Source organism: Phalacrocorax carbo, chromosome 7 (assembly GCF_963921805.1).
Source record: "Phalacrocorax carbo chromosome 7, bPhaCar2.1, whole genome shotgun sequence".
NCBI lineage: Eukaryota > Metazoa > Chordata > Aves > Suliformes > Phalacrocoracidae > Phalacrocorax > Phalacrocorax carbo.
This window is the reverse complement of record NC_087519.1, coordinates 14,378,231-14,396,778: the sequence shown is the minus strand read 5'-3', so window position 1 is coordinate 14,396,778 and position 18,548 is coordinate 14,378,231. Positions and strand designations below refer to the sequence as shown.

Genomic DNA, 18,548 nt, shown 5'->3' with positions numbered 1-18,548 from the left:
AACTGCATTTAAATTGTGTTAGACTTAGGGTTACGTACACCTCATACTTGCCAATAACTTTATTGGTTTGGGTTGTATGGTCCTCCAGACCGCAGGTGTAAGGGTTCCAGAGCAGATCAATCCTCTGTCCGAGCAGGAGGAGATCCACCTGTGAGCGTGTCCTGGTGGGAGGCAGCACAATCGGTTGGACGGGGACTTGTCTGAGGGGCTACCCCCTGCCACAGGGCTTTCATGTAGAGCAGTTTGGGGGCTGCTGTGGTTCCAAGCTATACTTTCAGAAAGGCCTGGGGCCTGCACTCAGAGGTCTCTCTCTTGCACAGATAGGCAATATATTGCTCATGGATAGCTTGCTTCATTTAAGCAAATGTATACAAGTTTGGGACAACGTTTAAGGCAGACAAGTGATTTAAAAGGAAGTAAATTATTATTGAAGAACTTATTTTTGTCTGAGAAATATAAATCACGATGTCAGCACGTGGGTGTTTGCATGTGTTGAACATTTGAATTACAATGCGTACCGATTTTGTAGGTTAGCATTTACAAATAATTACCAAAAAAGTTCAGTCTTCACAATTACCACTCAGGGGTAACTACAAAAATTGAGGCAAAGCATCAGTTGATTGTATCAGTATTTGATACATTAATATTTGATTTCTTTTTAAAAAATCATTACAGCTTCAGTAGGAATCATAACCATCAGCAGGTGCAGCTCATTTTCTTTGTAATATTCAGTAGAAGCCTCCATTTCTAACTGTATGGTTTGCAATAAGAGGAGACATTGATGATTATACTCCTTAAACTGTTAAGAATTGCATTAATGTATGAGATTTACAATTATCAGTTTCCTAACACTATTAGGGAAAGAAGTTCTAAATCACTCTTACACAGGATCCCTTCGCCTGCCTAGTAAGGGTATATTATATATTATTTATATATATATAATATATATATATACACTGTAATTATGATATTGGGTTTTTTATCAGCACTTCATTGGTCTGGTTTGTTCCGTTCTACTAGTGGTTGTTGACAGATACAGCGGAGTTCAGTACTTTTCAATTTAATAAATTAACTTGGAGATTTCCGTCTGATTAAGTAGTAAATTTGTCTAGCAATGTGCAAGTTGAAAGTAACATCTGCAAACAGATTTACATACTGATGAGACTCACCAGGATGGAAAGCACCAGTGTTTAAAGCATCATTCTCCAAAGTTTTGCTTTTTCTATTTGGACAAAGTGTAATGATCTATTCAATGTTAGTGTGTGTCTTTTTCATTAAATTACCTTTAATAAGCAGGCTGCCTCTCTGTTTTGTCAGATTTTTTGCATGTGTCTGATGGCTCTCAGCTACAGGAAGACTTTTTTTCTATCACTTTTTGTTCAGAAGGAGCTTGGTGAGCTGTTGAGTAGGCGTTTTTAAAGCACTTTGACTGACAGTTTCCAGTTATCCCAGGCATCCCAAGATGATGCCCTCTTATAAAAATGCACGTTTGATCAGCTGCTGCTTTTTTTCTGAGTGTCTGATAAACGGATACTCTATTCGCCCCTGGCAGAAGTCGGGAGGGAGATGATTAACAACCCATCAGGGATCTGCATCCAGTTATGAATTGAGAGCCTGCTGTGGTGGGCACTGTACAAACATACAAGGGCCTTCTTTGACTTACAGCTTTGACATATGACTTTTTAAATTAAATACCTTGAAAAGAGATGGTACTTTTTGGGCTCTGTTGCTAAAATAAGAATGAAAAGGGAAATTGCCCTTTCTGGTGAGAACAGATAATTTTGGAATAGTCTTTTATGGTTTGGGTCTGACATTTTATGATGTTACAGGTACAAGACAGCAGTGAATTTGACATAACATTAGGGACCTACTTGACTGAGCAGTGACTGTTTTTAGGCAACAAAGGGTTAAGCATGGTCATAGCTGGAAGCTAGAGTTCATGTGAGGTGGCCTGCTGGTAGCTAAGCAGTGAGCTTTCCTAAACTATTGCAGGAGTGACCTCTGACTAATCCCTAGATAAATCAGTTGCATAGTGCTGGCTCATCTTTGTGCTCCTCTGGAGTGCAATCTGTCATGATTTTGCAGCATGTGCTGACCTCAGTTTTCTTCATTTGTGTGTGTCGAGAGATGCTACTGACAGTTCGTTATCTTTTCACCTTCTGCCATTTTTACAGTCAAGAGCTGTGTTTCCTGGATACAATTAAAATGGCAAGTGGTGAATTTGTTAATTTAAAAAAACAAACATACATCTGCTGGTTTTGAGAATATGGCAGAATGTTCTTCCTGAGCTGTTGTTGAAGAGGACCAAAAGATGCTTAAGAACTTGAGGTGTTTCGGAGTGGCTGAGTCTGCATCTGGAACAGACTGAAGAGAATTCAGGTTATGTTTAATAGTAATATTTCACCTTTGTTTGACACTTTCCATGACCAGATCTCAAAGTCTTCTACAGAAGAGATCAGTATCATTATTTCTAGTTTGTAAGGTGAAACAGACATGGGGAGTGGGAGAGCAACTTTGGTGAGTTCACCAAGGTGGCAAAAGCAGTGCATAGAGCCCCTGAATCAAAAGTCCTCATCCAGTGTGTCTGATGACTTGATCACACCAGCTTGACAATAAAATATGTGAGAATAGAGTATGTAATTGATAGTGCAGCAGTTAAATGAGTTTCCTGGTAACATTCTCCCAAAGCTACTTTGTTTTCAATATACAAAAATTAACATGCTATATTTTGCATGCCTTCATTTCCTGCCGCTTTAAGGGGTCTCTGTGCTAGGTAACATATATCGCATAAAAACATTTGCTTTTGCGTAAGGCTTCATGTTTTTGCAGGCACTTTGCAAGCAGTCACCAAAGTTTATCTCCCCTAATACTGGTAAATCAATTTCTGCCTGTATAGATGACAAGTAGGGCAGAGTTGGTCTGCTGTAGCCGTGCCTGGATCATCCCAGAGTTGATCCCAGATATTGAGCTTCCAGCCCGTGGTCATATGCTCAGAATGTCCTCTTTAGTGGCTAAAGAAGACGTCAGTGGGAAATGCTGTTAGGTTTAAAAAACCAGCTAAACTGGAAATATATGTAGAAATGTGGTTAAAGAACATGGTTTGTTGGACCAATGTTTCATGCCTATTAAAATGAATGATTTTACAAAGAATTAATTTACTGCTTAGTCAGGAGCAATTTTTGTGACTCAAGGTGCAGCTGAACGTGTCTCTGAATTGTTAATGCATGGCGTCTGTGAAGGCTGGGATGTGTCAGGTCAGAGCATGTTAGATCCAGATAGTCAAAATGAACCAATGGGTACAGGGTGTGCAGGTGGAACAGACCAAGAAATGGGGCTGCTGTTCTGTGCAGGAAGTGATGGTTGCTCCTGGGGCATAGCACTAGGAACTCACCCTTTCTTTTCTTTCCATCCCCTGTCCCCATCACATCGCCACAGAATGGTTCAAAGCACTGCAGTCTCTGATAATAATCCTTAGCGCTTATATAGCACTTTGCACGTTCTGGGCATTTTACAAAAGTTACCTTGTTAATCCACACAAAAGCCCTTTGAGGGTGGAAAAAGTAATTGTCTGTGTCAGGCCACACCTTTTGGGATGTGCCAATACAAGTGAATTTGGAGGCCTTGGTGCTGGAAACGCCAGGATGACGAGGAAGGAGGGGCTGTGCCCGCTGTGCAAAGGAGCACTGCAAGGAAGAAATTTAAAAATGAGGGAAAAGGGTTTACTGCAGTACAGGTGAAGGCAGAGCGCTGGGATGGCATTCATCAGCACTGCCTGGTTGCAGGGGAGACTTCTCTGGGGGAAGGTGACCTCCCAGGGAGAGGGGTTCAGCAGCTGTGTAAAGAGAATGGAAAGACGTGCTTGTGTTACGTGGGCTACAGGAAGCAGTTGGTACATAAAAGGACAAAACGGGTGCTTTCCCATGTTAAGGAGGCCAAGAGTAAAATCCAGAAATGGGATAACAGAATTTATTTAGGGCTGCAGAGAACTTTGTGATGAAATAATTTGTTCAGAAGGTTGACAAAGGGCAAGGTGCTGCCTCCTGCCCTCAATGAAAGAGGTCACGGGAAGGCTGCCTGGACCTGGCTGCTGTTGCCCTTGATTGGTCCGAGAGCATTAGAAAACTGCTGAATGAATTATTATTTATTTATTTATTTATTGAACAGTTAAATTACTTCTACTTGAAAAGCAAATCCTGGGTTTGTAGAGTTGCCAATTTTTATAATGGCTCCTAACAGATGCTGCACACCCTGGGCTGAATTTCAAAGGCCTTTGCACTGAACAGGTGCTACTAAACATGTACAGCCTTGTTTGTTGCCACACAACACTGCACTTAGGCAAAGGTGAAGCTAAATATATTCCACTGGCGCCTGTTAAACCTTCCAGGGCTAGTGGGTTTTATAGCTGCCTTTCATTTAAGGTAAGTGTAAAAAGCAATTTTGGTCTTTTAGAAAAGCAAATAAGTGTAACAGTGGAAGCATCACATAAAAGAGTGAACCTGGCACCTACCCCAGTAGGGGACTGGGGAGGGCAGGTGTTGGGGAGAGCACAGGCTGGTGAGCTCTGCAAAAAAAATCCTGGTATCTCTCCCAAACCACATTTCATGCTGAAGAAAGAAGAGTGTTCTAGGAAAAAAAATATGGATGTATTTTGGTTTCAAGTTTACAATCACTGGTATTGTTAGGAAACACCTTATTTCAACATTTATTGAAGTCAGACCTATTTAGTGAGCGTGCAGATGAGGTGTGCAAAACCTTATTATTTAATCTTATACCACGGATTCATCTTTCTGTTGCTTTATTCTTTTCCCTGCATTTGTCTGCTATGCAGCCTCTTTCCTAGGTTGGAAGATGTCCAGTCCCTGAAGGCATTGCTCCCTTTAGTGTTCTGGGGCTGGCCGTCTGCAGCGGCAAGTTCCTTCCTAAATTTCTTAATAAGTTAATCAGAATATTTTCTGTGAAGCTCACAAAGCATTTGATACTACAGAGAACTCTTAACTTTGTAATAAAAGCTGATGAAAGCTGATGGATTTCACAAGGAAGAAGTTTAAAATCTTTTCTGTGGGTATCTATTCCAAGACTGAACAAGCTGTTTGGAACAGGAGAAGCATTAGTCAAGACATATCGATAGGAACCTGGAGAAAGGTTCCTAATCAGTTTTTTGAAGCTGCAAACAGTCTTCATCCATGTGTTCCCTGTTAGGCCATTATACTGTGGGAAATGGTCAGGAACCATTGCAGTATAAATACAAGAAAAAAAGGCATAAAATGCCAAGGCCTTAGAAGGCCAGTCTCTGCCCAGGAAGAGACTCCCCAGCACAGCTGCAGCAGCAGAACAGCCTCAGAATCTCTTTGAGAGTTGGAGTAAGGAGAGGCACTAGTAGCATGTGGCTGGAGTGTAACCTCATACAGACTTCATACTAACACTGTCACACCCTTTTCAACAGGGACTTTCTTCATCCCAACTCAGCATTAACTCCAGCACAACTCCCATTCTCCAGCCTATGTGTGCCCAGCTCAGAGCACGGGCACCACCAGTTCACACCTCTACACAATCACTGTGCTGGCACAGCCCCAGCAACAGGCAGCCCCTGCCCAGAGAAACACAACAGCTGTTGAGAGATAGGGAGTATATTCTTCACATTGCTGGAACAAGAAAGTAAACTGAAATACTTGCTGAAGTGATTGTGATTTATGTTAGATACTATCCATCTTACTAGCGATTGCATAAATTTGTCATTTATACTAAAGAAATTATGTAATATACAAGATAATTTCATTTAAGCACATGCCTCCTAAGCATCACTCTCGTGCTTCTACATCAGGAACATACAGTATCTCAAACAAAATAAGTCTAGCCAATTACAACAACGAAACAGTTCTCAAGTACAACCAAATCTGATCTTTTCTGCCAATCTCATCTACATTACGTGGCACTGAGACAGCTCAGCTTTGAAGTAGTTCATCACAGGCAAGCATTTAAAAGTCCATATCAGAATCTTTTAGAATCAGCTGTTAATGATACACTTTTGCCAGGTAGAGATGCTGGTGGCTTGGGTATGGATGGACTGATATGAATATTGAGGTTGTTTGTTTTCCCAGGCTGATGTTTTTGTGGTGTGTATGCTTATATACATCTATTTGACATTATTTGCTGTGGAGTCATGAGTCTGAAAGACAAGATCAAGTGATGTGTCTGATGCATCAGTCATAGGAAGCAAAAAAACCCACAAAAACAATGTTGTGCTTTGATGATTAAGTTGAACAGCTCTGGGCTTTTTTAATCCCCTCTGAAATGCTTATTGATGGGTAAGTTTTTAAGTGGTTTAGTGTTCCTGCTTCAGAGAGGGATTTTCTATTGGTATAGAGGAAGAAGGTAAACAAAGGTATCTGTGGGGATTTTTCAGTCTATATGTCTTGATTATCCTGATCTGTTTGGGCAGTTTGCTGTGGAAATAATGGTTGTGATGCAGTAAGCTGTTTTTGAGGGAATTGGCTTCAGTGGGTGTAGTGATCTTAAGGACAAAAATTTTTTTAAAATTGACAACTCTGCCTTTAATGTTAGTAACTTTTATGTTTCACTTCTTGCACTGTTTTTTCTTTTTTGCCTCAATTTTTCCATTGGTCAACTGAAATCATTAAAAGCTGCCTTAGATAATGACAGCTATCAATGATTAGTCAGTGTTGTTACAGCACTCTGTACACGTTGAAGGTGCCTGGTGACGGTCTTGCTCTTGCTTCCACTGAAGCTGACAGCTGTGACTTCATGGGAGTAGCATTTCCTCCATTCTGAGTCCTTCTGAAAGCATCTCCCTTAGATTTCTACGAAATACAGAATTTAAAGTCCATAGTAGTCAATGCTATTAAAAGTATTGCATTGAGATATATGCACATCCTCAACAAAGGTTTTTCTTCACATCTTGAAAACAGTATTTTTTTTTAACCGCTTTTTGGTTTGTTGTGCATTGTCATTTCATTCATATTTGTCAAAACCCTTTTCTGCATGTAAGGTATCTCAAGTCAGTTTGTAGCACTCTTTTTTCCCCAATGCTGAACCTCCTTTGAGCAGAAGCTGCTTCAGTGTTGAATTTTGCAACGTTTTTTCAAAGCATAAAAAAAAACCCTCCTGGAATGTGGGTTGAAATCTCAAGCTTCCAGGAGTTAGGTAGGTCTGCATCTCTTCTGTTTTGGCACTCTGACAGTGAATTTCCTGATGAACATATTGCGTGTCGACAGAATTTTGTAGGTAAACCAAAATTGTCTTTAAAATTTACCAGCCTGTGCACAAATCTGTTTCTGTCCTTTACCAGAATTATGATATGAAAAATTAGTGACATTTATTGCTCGTTCTATGGCCATTACTTGTCGTAAGGACTGCAATTGTGCATGGCTTGCATACAGCATCTGAATATTACCTTTCAAAATTAGACATCAGCATTATTTTTTGTGATAGATAACACTACTTTAAATTATCAGTTATTTACTCCATAGTATGTTACTGTTCTTTCATTTGACAAGAAATAGCTGTTACCCTCACGTGACTCTTAAAGTATAGATAGACCTGAGAGAATGGATATGGAAGATTTCTAAATCAAGTCCCCTGCTACTGCAAGCGATCTCAGCCTATCATTTCACTTTTCAGCTTGTGAAATGTTTGGGCCAATCATCTTAAAGCTAAAGTTTTATTTTGGTTTCGTCATTCCTTTATTCCACACTGTTCAGAAATGACAAAAGCTGAATGTGGTCCTGACTGATGCTTGAACGTAATACTTTGTGTTTCTGTGAATGGTTAACTGCTCCCAGTCAATCTGTTTCAGTCTGTTGGGGTTGAACACCTCTTTTCAAGATAATTTGGCTTACTATTATATCACTGTAATGTAGTTCTGCATCCCAGGATGTGATCATTACCCACCTTGGGTGAAAGAGGCATCCTCCACCTTCTTGTCTCCCAGCTTGCCTTCCCTCATTTGTCTTTGTAAAAGCACAATTAAAATATCTCCTCCATTCAGAAGTAATCTTAATTTTAAAATTATCTAATTATAGTCTTTATTCAAAGAAAAAGCTCCAAGAAGATGAAGTATTGCATAGATAATGAATTGTGGCATCAGGCTGCAAAGTGGTGTCACACACAACACCGTTGCCCTACTTACTCGTTTAATTGAAAGTTTTAATTCTAGCTTTTTTTTTCTGACTAGTGACATGTTAAGCGCTCAAAATGTCAGGTCAAAGGTTGAGGGCTAATGATTTAGCTAAAAATAGCTCCATAAGTGTTACTTGTAGCTGAGAAAGAACTCAGGGTGTTGTTACTTGTGTTTTCTGGGGACTTTTTCCTTTGTTTTGTTTTGGTGTTTGTTGTTTTGTTTTGCTTTTAATGCAGACTGATTATGAAAATTTCATTTGGCATAAGCAGAGGTTATATTTTAGACTGACCATTGCTTATACCAAACCATTAAAAATAATCCTCACCACATTTCATGCACTACACAAGGCATTTTGATTCTACTTTAGTTGTTATTTCCTTTCCAATGTGGCATTTTGCTTTTTTAAAGTTTAATGACATAAAAGAGCCCTCTGCCAAGCTGACATGGCTACCTGGCAGCACTACACCACCCTCCTTCTTGAAAGACTAAGTATCTTGCTGCCTGTGGTAGGACAATCCATATGCCAAGTCTTCCCTGGGGTTGTGGCAGTAACAGCTCATCCCCTGCTGCTGTTGTGTTTGGGGTGTTGTGTTACGCTGTCCTTTGTCATCCTTCAAATGTTGAGTGTGATCTTGGCTGTTTTGTTGTGTTTTCCTTTCTCTCTGCCAAGAAGCAGAAAGGTTAATATGCTAGAGGATGGTCACTCCAGTGTGTTAAAGCAAAACAATGGACTAATGTACTTCTGAAGACAAGAGTGTCTCTGAGTGTGGATGGAGCGCTGGCAGGGTGATGCGAGAGAACTCTGCTGCAGACAATGAGCGAGCCCTTTGTTTCTCATGATTGCTGTAGCTGCTGCAAACACAAATACTCACTGCAGAAGAGATGGCAGCAACATTTTCAGCTCTCACAGAGCCAACTGTATCTTTTCTAGGTGAATTTATGAAAAGTGTATGTGTATATGTACTTATACAGTAACATAATAATGGATCCCTTTTTCCTGAGCACATGAATGAGCGCTAACGAGAAGAGTATGTCTTCATATCTTATGACATGGGGGAAGAAAACTCTAGGCTAATTAGCAACAGTATTCTTAAGGAGCAATTATTTCAACCTCATTTTTTCATTACTGTCTTCGAAAACATGTAACTCCCTCCTCTGCAGTGCTCTGAAGAGCCTAGTGTTTCCTACTGCTCCAGAGCTCCTGAGGAGAGACTAGGGACTGCAAAACGAGTGTGCACTTTCCACGCTCACACACATGTCCTTCAAGGATGTGATAGTTAGAATAAGACGCCCTTATTTCGATCTTCCTCTCCTGGCAGCAGAGTTAGGTTTTTGTTGACAATTTTGTCAGAAGTCTGTAGTACTGAGGTTGCACTACTTTGTTTTCTGAAAGCCTTCTGTACTTTGGGAACTAAGCTAAAAAATAAGCTTAATCATCAGAGGATACATTTCATAGGACTTGAGCTTCACAAATCTTCATATATTTGATGATATTTAATACATGAAACAGCTGGTGATCTACAAATGTAAAGCTTGTTATGTCATTGCCCACCTCCTGTGTTAGGCAGCTCTTGAAATCAGACCGGAAGTTTCAAATTTTATAACAGTATCGTTGTTTCTTTTTTCCTATCTGACGAGCAGGGGAGGAATAACAGAAAGAGCACTGCCTGTCCTATGAAGAATTTTTTCTCTGTTTTTGACTCACTGCAGGAACTGTCTGTGTCAGAGGAAAATTGGTTGTTGGATGTTGCATTTGGGTCTTTGGCTGCATTTCTTTCATGTCATTCTGCTGCTCTTTGAATGTGAGCATCTGTACAACTCATGCCACCTCCTGACGTGCAGAACTACAGGCTGTCCCTCATGCATGTCTGTCTACTGCCAGTGGACTCAGGGCGAGGGGAATGGGGAAGAAGAGAGAATGTTTCTTCTTCTGTATCCTGCTGAAAATTTTCATCACTACTGCAAGCCCTCCCAGGCACCACAGACCTCCCTCAGGAGCGCGCACAGCAGGCTTGATGGCCACTGTAAGGAAAGGTCTCATTTTCCTGTGGCCGAGGCTGGCATCTCTGGCAGTTCAGCCTATGTAACCTGGACTACACACAATGTGGAATCAAGCTGAACAGTTATGCTTTCACACAACTTTCCCACTGAGACTGGCAGCTTGGTGTATGTGAATGTGTGAACTGTGCTGTAGTGATTCGCACCTATCGCATGTGTGAGGTGGAAGTTGAGAACATAAAATTAGGTTGCTGTGATCTTCTTAATGCGTTCCTATTAAATTTAAATCAGCACCCAGCCATTTAAACTAATTTCCTTTTACCAAAATGTGGAAAACCTGCTTCAGCTGATGCCTTTGTTCAGTTAAACAAATCCCACCTTGGCCCTCATAGAGATGTGTGCTGTAGCCAGTGGCTCCTTTAGCCTACATCTTTGTGCAATACAAAGTAGGTGCTGGAGTTGTGATCTTATATGGGGGCTTGGGGATGTTTTTGAAGAGATAGGTAACAGCTTGAGAGTAACAATGTGAACTGTAATTTAGCTTCATAATTTCAGCAGCAGCTTTTTTACAGAAAACACAAATAGTTTTTCCATGCACACTTCTCCTCCTCCCCTGCATAGCATTCACTGGTGGCCTCAGCAGGCGTTTGGAGGCTCTGCAGGGTGTGTATGTGCTGCTTGAACATGTGCCTGCCCAAAATTTCATTCACAGTTACTGTGCTGCAAGTGCAGCCTGGTTGGGGGCTTGGTCATACTTTCTGTGTTCCAGCCCCAGCTCTGAAAATCTTTGGGGTAAAATTTTATTCCTTCTTTCTCTACTTTCTGCATGTAAGAGAGAATTAAGATCACCCAGCTCACAGGAGTATTTTGAAATATCATTCATTTTAACTTCTTTTGCTTTGGAAATATAAAATACTGTATAAAAGCATGTATGGTCTTTATTTTAAAAGATTCAGGCTACATAAATGCTAATTTCTATCCTTGTTATTTTGTAGTGAGTTTATTAGTCATACTGTTGGGGTTTATGGATAGAACCCTCTTTGAGATGGGAGAAAATTGCTTTAGGAGCAAATGGAGATTATTTTTTCTACATGAGAAGAAATTACTTCACAACAAAGGGATCGTCTTCATGCCAGAGCTGCTATTTGTGTCCTGAACAGCCCTGCTTGAATTTTTCAGGTTCAGAACATTTCTGAGAAAAGCTGATGATTAGATCAGAAGGATGAAAGGTTTCTGTTGCTGACTCTGCTGTTGATTTCTCTATCTGTAAGATGGCATTAATGATCTTTACTAATGAGCACTGATAATTTAGTGGAGCACTTTACCAGAGACTCTAGGTAGAAGTAGCTGCAGAAGCACGTAGTGAATAGTGGTAACGGGTACTTTACTGTAGCCAGGTTCTCTAGAGCAGCTCTGCTGGCTGGCTGGACTGTGGTGGCAGCATCAATCCTGACTGAGCATCCTGGTCGCAGGCAGTCCAATCAGCCATTCAGACAGCTTGGTCACTAACAGCCTTGTTTCTGCCACATGCATTTACATTATTGCTGTGTTGCTAATATTTGTGGTGGAGGGGTTGACAAGTTGGGGGAACGAAAAATATACGTCCTTGAGAAAACTGCTGGTAATTAACATGTCTCTGTGTTTCAGAGATGAGCGAAATCAGTCAATCATTGTCAGTGGGGAATCTGGAGCTGGAAAGACCGTCTCTGCTAAGTATGCCATGAGGTACTTTGCCACGGTCAGTGGATCTGCCAGTGAAGCCAATGTTGAGGAGAAAGTCTTGGCCTCCAACCCCATCATGGAGGTAAGAGAGCTAACCCCACCATCCAGATGCAGTTATCATTCTGGGGCTAACATATGCATTCAATAGAAAGAGCAATCCATACTTTTTTTAAGGATCAAAGAACCCAGAATTAAATATATTTAAATTTTTTTTTTTTTTAATCCATTTACTGGAAGGTGCCTTAGGCATCCTTTTCTGTAGTATTTATGAAAGATTGAGAGAAGATGGGAGGTGTTGTTTCAAGTGTTGTTAGTATATTTCACGTAACAAAGTAGTTTTTATATGAATACTGCTTTAAATCTGTTCAGCTTTGTAAAACGGGTAGTTCCCAGACTGCTGGCCAAATGTAGAAGACTGGTTTTGTGTATAAAATACCAAAGAGGATTAAAACTTCTTGTCTTACCCCCTGAACATGTACATCACACAGTGGGGGCAGGTAGATTATACTTTGAAGTGAAGGGGGTTGTTGAGTAATGCAAATGTTAAATTTTAGGAAATGTGATTAGGGAAGATAGACTGAGAAATCAAAGATACATAAGATGTACACAGTTTCTTTCAGAGGGGAAAAACACAACAGAAGACGTAATTTTGCTGTAATTAGCTCAGACTAATGTTTCAGTTCTGAAAATTTGTGTAACTAACTGTAGTCAAGTTCCAAAGCCATTGGCTTGGAGGTGTAGGTGCTGGCAACAGGCTGTGAGACAACATGTGCAGTTCCCTTCTGCTTCAGGATCTCTGTTATCTGGGATGCTCAGGAGGTGCTGTAATTCTGATGTCACGGCCAAGCAGAAAACATTTCTTAGGCTCATCTGAATTGTTTTTTGTGCCTTTGCCTTTGTGTAGATTCAAGTTGTAGCTGAAGTTAAGGAACTATGTTAAGAAATTATTCACCAGAGAGAAACAGTCTTGGGGGAATTCCTTGAGAGAAGTAGCTCTGTCCACAGGCATGCACATGCACAACCTAAGAAAATCCTTAGACAGCTGATGCCTTGGTAAATGTTTAGCATCTCTATGCAACAGTGTGAAGTATTAGTGGATAGACATGAATAAATGGAGTACCTGCAGTGAAATGTGAAATGCAAAACGCTGCCATTGTTTTCTTTCTCAGGTATTTTTAAAAATGAAATATGTTTTATTCCTTCTTTCCTCCTGCCATGAGGAGTTCATGATACTCAAACTATATCTGCCCCATCACAGTTGTGTGTGTTCTGTCACAAGGTAATTGTGCCTGGTTTGTGGTGCTTTGTGGTGTTTTGAAACTGCTTTGTGGGATAAAACAAGCTGTGCCATGATGAACAGTGGGCTCTGCTGTTGTTGGATCCAAATGTCCAGCTATGGGAGGAAGCCAGGGGACCTTTGCCTTGTCTTCAGCTGCACCTACCCCAGCAGGAGCAGCCTGGGCCCTAGGGAGCAACGGCAGTTTTGCAGGTGTGAGCTAATCCCAGAGTACTCCTTTCACTGCTCCAGCATTTGCAGTGTCGTACCACCATCGGCCACATTGAGATTGAGTGCATGGCTAACAGGACCAGGGGTGCTGAATGCCCCTTCTGCCTTCCCCTGCATACCACGGAGGTGGTACCTGGGGCCAGGCAGGAGGCTGCATCCTCACCGCCTGTCTGCTAAGCTACAGTAAGAGACTCTGCAGGATGGATCTGCAGTTTGCTGTTTGCTGGGTGAAATACAAACTGTCTACAGGTTTCCCTGCGCCACTTATTTAGTTTGGTCTCAAAGCCTAAACTAAACATCCTTCTCTCTCACTTCTTGGACCCTACCTCGCAGTCAGTGGCCATCAGCTCACCACTAATTGCCTGATTTAATTTCCAAAGCAAGGAAGTTTAAGTTGAGTACTAGAAATGAACTTGCCATCCACACCTTTTTATTAAAAAACAACGTTTTATTAAAAAACAGTGGTGATGCTTTATTTTTATTTTCTAGGGATAACAACAATTTCATGAACCTGGGTGTATCTGAAATTTCAATTACTTAAAACATTGTTATAATTGGATGAAAGTTATTCTTTTAACTTCAAACACTTGAACTTTAAATAAGCTTTAGAATGAGTGTTGTGAAATCTAGCATTGAGACAGACTCTAGGATAGCAAAATTCATGTTTCAAATTCTTCAGTTGATAAATAAGCAGAAATGCAAATTAACCCATGTAGATTAGGAAGAAAATGAGTAATTCGTTTTAGAAACAGGAAACTCCTCATTTGCTAAGTTGATTGTAAAATATTAGGAGCAGAGGTAATTTTTAAATTTCTATTTGGACCACCTAAATATCAGCATTTTATGAGCTATCAGCATTAGTGTCTTTGCCTACTAAATACTCTGTTATATCAAGAGGCCACTATACATTTCTAGCAACTATTTGAATAATTAGTTTTGTAGTCAATACCTATATACAGTTTTCCTATTGCAAATGTAAAAATTGTCAAATCTTAAGACACATCTTTATATGTAATTTCCTGCCTCTCATTCTTTGTTACTCTGTGTAGCTATGCGAATTGTAGAGATTAGTATGTACTCTGGTAAGCAATTTTATAATACCAAAGACTTTCTTAACAGTTTCTGTAAGTAATACCTTTCAAAGTAGTAATTGGTTTCTTAAAATATTATAATATTATATTGCTACCAGCAACAACAAAATATATCACAGTAGCAATAATTTTAAAATACAAGAAATGCAGTTTGAGTACGTTCAGTTTTAATTAATTCAGTATTTCTTAAAAATGCAGAGATGCAATTTGTTCTTACATCCTTTATAGCAACTGTTCATCTGATACCTACTTTGACATCTGCTTGGTCAGGCATGTGTGCTGCTGCTGCTGTAATGGGTTTCTGAAAGTCTAATCCCCGCTTCCCATGCTGTACCCAGCTAGCCCATAGCCATTCACTGGCCTTTTGTTTAAAGAGTTGGAATACTGATACTCAGCATTGCTATTTAGTCTCATTTGTTTTTTCCAAGTTTTATTTCCATACAGAGTTCCTATGGATGGCTACGTGACCTAGGGAAACTAGGACATGGTTACAACTGTGTTCTTTAGTTACAGTGCACTTCAGAGTTAGGTACTTGATAACATACACACAGTGGCATATGATAAAAGGCAGTGTGGTGTGTCTGAATTACTCCAAATGCCATTCCTTTTGATACAGAGATATCTTTAGGATTTTTTTTGGAAGGTGAATTGCTGTATGATGTCTAAAACACAATCTAATTGAGAAGACAAAATGCTTTTCTTTGAAGATCAGCATGTTGTGATTTGCATGCCTTGAATTCAGATATATACAGCTGGTACCTGTTGTGGGGTGAATCCTAAAGCTGATGAGGTAAGGCAGAGGTGCACCAAGACCATTTAGGAATGACAGTCATCGTTGGTCCAGGGCATCCCAAGACCATATACTAGATAGGAAATACATTTGTGTATGAAGCTGTATTGAATTTATCTAAGAAAGTTAGGCATGTAGGGCAGCGTTGAAGACTCTGAGTCAGTAACCAAGCTGCTATGGAAGGGATTCAGTTTCAGCCAAATGACATAGAATTATAGAATCATTAAGGTTGGAAAAGGCATCTAAGATCATCAAGTCTAACCACCAACCCAACACCACCATGCCTCCTAAACCATGTCCCCAAGTGCCACATCTACACATTTTTTGAACACCTCCAGGGATGGTGACCCCACCACCTCTCTGGGCAGCCTGTTCCAATGCCTGACCACTCTTTCAGTAAAGAAATTTTTCCTAATATCCAATCTAAACCTCCCCTGATGCAGCTTGAGGCCATTTTCTCTCATCCTACCCCTAGTTACTTGGGAAAAGAGACCAACACCCTCCTTGCTATAACCTCCTTTCAGGTACTTGTAGAGGGCAATAAGGTCTCCCCTCAGCGTCCTCTTCTCCAGACTAAACAACCCCAGCTCCCTCAGCCTCTCCTCATAAGACCTGCTCTCTAGACCCTTCACCAGCTTCGCCGCCCTTCTCTGGACACGCTCCAGCAACTCAATGTCCTTCTTGTACTGAGGGGCCCAAAACTGAACACAGTATTCAAGGTGTGGCCTCAACCAGTGCCCAGTACAGGGGCACGATCACTTCCCTGCTCCTGCTGGCCACACTATTCCTGACACAAGCCTATACATGTTAATCTTTAGATTATATTTAGACACACAGTAATTTTTGTAATTATATGTTTGCAGAAGTAGTTTGGAAATGTGGTTGATTATAGAGTAGTAACTAATAATATAATAATACTGATAATGATGATATAATAAACAACTGTTAGCCAGCCAGAATATAAGGGTTGTTTGCTGGACTATGGGTTTATGATAGGTAGACTTACAGAGGTTGCAAGTACTATACATATATGAATATATACAGTGTGAAATAATTGTTACAGTTTTATTAAGTCCTTAGAAGAAATCTGGGTGTATGTAGGCATTCTGTTAGACTCTTTAATTCCTTTTAAAAGACTTCAGAGAGCAATAAGAGATTTTTAGCTGGAAAATTAGACTATGTGGAAGTGAAATAATTGCTGGGAAGATCAGGTCCCGATCCTGTGTTAATGAAATAACCATATTTTGATATAATTTGCTGACCAGGTGGAGATTGTTCTTTATTAAATTCTTGATTATTTTGAAACCAGGACAAAATAAATGTTTTTAAGTGTGTATGAGCCATGTAGATGATTAAATAGATTTGATAATTGCTAAAAGCTGTTTAACCTTTACAATATTCCCTTTTTTCAGTCTATTGGAAATGCCAAAACTACAAGGAATGACAACAGCAGTCGCTTTGGGAAATACATTGAAATTGGTTTTGATAAGAGGTATCGAATCATTGGTGCTAACATGAGAACTTACCTCTTGGAAAAATCACGAGTGGTGTTTCAGGTAATACTGATGCAATCTTCTTATTGTATATTTGTGTGACTATGCTAAAAAAAAAAAAAAAAAAAAAGCTATTGCTTGCCGATATTAGTTATCTTTCCTAAGAGATGGCTGTAATAGTGTATTTGTAATATAGCATGTGTGGGGAAGGGGAGAAAAGGAAAACCATGTCAGCCATTCATTATATGAATTATTCGTAGTTGTAAAATATGTATTAAAAAGGCTGTGTATTTAAACATTAAATACTTTCAGTGCACTATTAGATACGAGGTTGTCCTTACCATAGTGTTCTAGAATAAGGCTTCAAAATCTAGCAGAAACCACTCATGCTCAAGAAGAGCTCCCTGTTTTGGTTTGTAAAGCTGCCATCTTAGCTCACTTTCAATCTTCTGTTCAAACAGACTGCTATCGCAATAATTATGAATAAGTCCTAATTGCCATTATTTAGGCAAATGTGAAAATGTAATTTCAGCTTTCTTGAACTCTCTTCATTTTGGTATTTCATACTTGAACCAATCCACAACTTCTTTGTCTCCCACACTTACTCTCTGTCTTTGCCTAGCTTGTAGTTTAGAGCTCAGTAAAAATGGACTTATCGTTGACTGGCTGCCTAAATGTATAGAACAAATAACTACAGTTTGCATTGTGTAGGGCTGCTACCTAAAGTACTGTTGTATATTTTAAAAATAAGAGAGACTTCTTGCATGTGGTTTAGCTGGAAGAGAGTCTTTTTCTCCTTTTTTCTCTTCTCTCTTCTCTTCTCTTCTCTTCTCTTCTCTTCTCTTCTCTTCTCTTCTCTTCTCTTCTCTTCTCTTCTCTTCTCTTCTCTTCTCTTCTCTTTGGAAGTTATGAAATTTAGAACACTTCAGTTCAGAATTACAGTGTTGGTCATGAGTCATAACCTTCTGAGCTGTGTTTGTCCTTCATTTTAACATTCCAGCTTTGCCTTGGCGAGAAAGATACTCCCTTCACCAGCTTGCTATAAATGCTGAGGCAAATAATATTAGTTATTTTTTGAAAATGAAAAGCTTTTAAGTATGATCATTTCAGCCACCCATAGAATCCTGATCCATATTTAATAGTAATCCAGAGTTCTGAAAAGTGAAATCATACATTTTTTTAAAAAAATGAAAATGTCTGCATGCTACTTGCTGTGGAAAATGGATTAAATGAATCAAGAAGGAAATGATAGATGCTGATTTATCTTTCTTTTTTCCATGTGGCTTCTATGCTCTTACTGTAATGTTAGAGTAACCATTAAACATAGTAATTCTTTTCTCCTCGTGGATGTTTCTGGTACTTGTTAAGTTGTGAAAAATAATAAATTCCTTTCTTTTTAAAGGCAGAAGAGGAGAGAAATTACCACATCTTTTACCAACTTTGTGCCTCTGCAGCATTACCTGAGTTTAAAACTCTACGATTAGGTATGAAATTCACATTCATTGGGTTGTTTAATTTTAGATACAAAGCAGTATCTCTGAGCTTTTTGAGCCATAGAACCAAAAGAAGAATTGCTGGCTTCTAAATTCTAAACTTTTAAACCATCAAATACTAGAATATATTGAAAATAACGAAAATGGCAGATCTCAGGCTTTGTGTTTTCTAGATAAAACGAGAGTAACAGATTTGTTTATTCAGCATACGCTAATAAACTGCAGTTGTAATCCCTAGGACTTACTATGTCCTGGATTCCAGAGTAGCTTTCCAGTGGCGACAGTGAAATTCTCTTCTCTTGGTCCTTTAAAACCAG

The 18,548-nt window shown here is 39.7% G+C and overlaps 1 protein-coding gene across 5 annotated transcripts in view; it reads left to right on the top strand.

The window, feature by feature from the left end:
• MYO5A (myosin VA) overlaps positions 1-18,548 on the top strand; it is a 103,819-nt gene that overhangs the window by 30,425 nt on the left and 54,846 nt on the right. For all 5 annotated transcript variants that reach the window (XM_064456431.1, XM_064456429.1, XM_064456427.1 and 2 more), the window contains exons 5-7: positions 11,783-11,939; positions 16,658-16,801; positions 18,141-18,222. In XM_064456431.1, coding sequence (XP_064312501.1) covers positions 11,783-11,939; positions 16,658-16,801; positions 18,141-18,222 — 383 coding nt within the window. The remainder of the gene's footprint in view (positions 1-11,782; positions 11,940-16,657; positions 16,802-18,140; positions 18,223-18,548) is intronic.